This window comes from Schistosoma mansoni, chromosome 2 (genome assembly GCF_000237925.1).
Source record: "Schistosoma mansoni strain Puerto Rico chromosome 2, complete genome".
NCBI lineage: Eukaryota > Metazoa > Platyhelminthes > Trematoda > Strigeidida > Schistosomatidae > Schistosoma > Schistosoma mansoni.
The window spans coordinates 32,045,431-32,046,068 of record NC_031496.1 but is presented as its reverse complement, the minus strand read 5'-3'; the positions used below and the strand labels follow the sequence as shown (position 1 = coordinate 32,046,068).

At 33.9% G+C, this 638-nt stretch overlaps 1 protein-coding gene across 1 annotated transcript; it reads left to right on the top strand.

The window, feature by feature from the left end:
* Positions 1–242: 242 nt before the first annotated feature.
* Positions 243–638, top strand: Smp_001330 (hypothetical protein; the record flags this gene model as incomplete). The annotated part of the gene is made up of 1 exon (XM_018796389.1): positions 243–638. The coding sequence occupies one exon, from the start codon at positions 243–245 to the stop codon at positions 636–638; it is 396 nt and encodes a 131-aa protein (XP_018650606.1).

Here is a 638-nt window from a genome sequence, read left to right as displayed (position 1 = left end):
CTTAGTAATTATGCAATCACTCTATGTAGCATTCGTATTCGTTCTCGGGGATTGGTAGATTGGTTGATTAGGCCTATCTCCACCACCCGGGTCACCGCTCACATTAGTTCATGGAAACAGTCCCATGATTCAAGAGACACGACGAGGACGTATGAGTCGGACTTTGCCGCTCAACATTGAATTAAAAATTCCTCATACATCAAATATGATAATCAACTTTATAAGTATTCATCTATACTGCTATGAATGCATTTCTTTCCATAATATTCCTCTTCCTCTTTGTTTATTCTCTTTCAATTCAGCGTTTATTCACAGTTATATTAGATGCGTATGATTTAGTGAATCGTAATGAGAAATATTTAATTGATCGAGCTAAACATCGTGATCTATTACGTCCATTAATTTCTTCAACGAAGCCATTAAATCTCTCCACAGATTGGCATCAAGTTACTATATCCACACAATATTCTGGTTATACATTTTGTATTCAATTAACATGTGAATTAAATCATTATGGTAATGATTGTACTAAAGTATGTCAAGTAAATGAGAATCATACCAAATTTAAATGTGATTCAAATGGTGATAAAATATGTGAACCTGGTTGGAGTGGAATTGAATGTGATAAAGGTAATTGA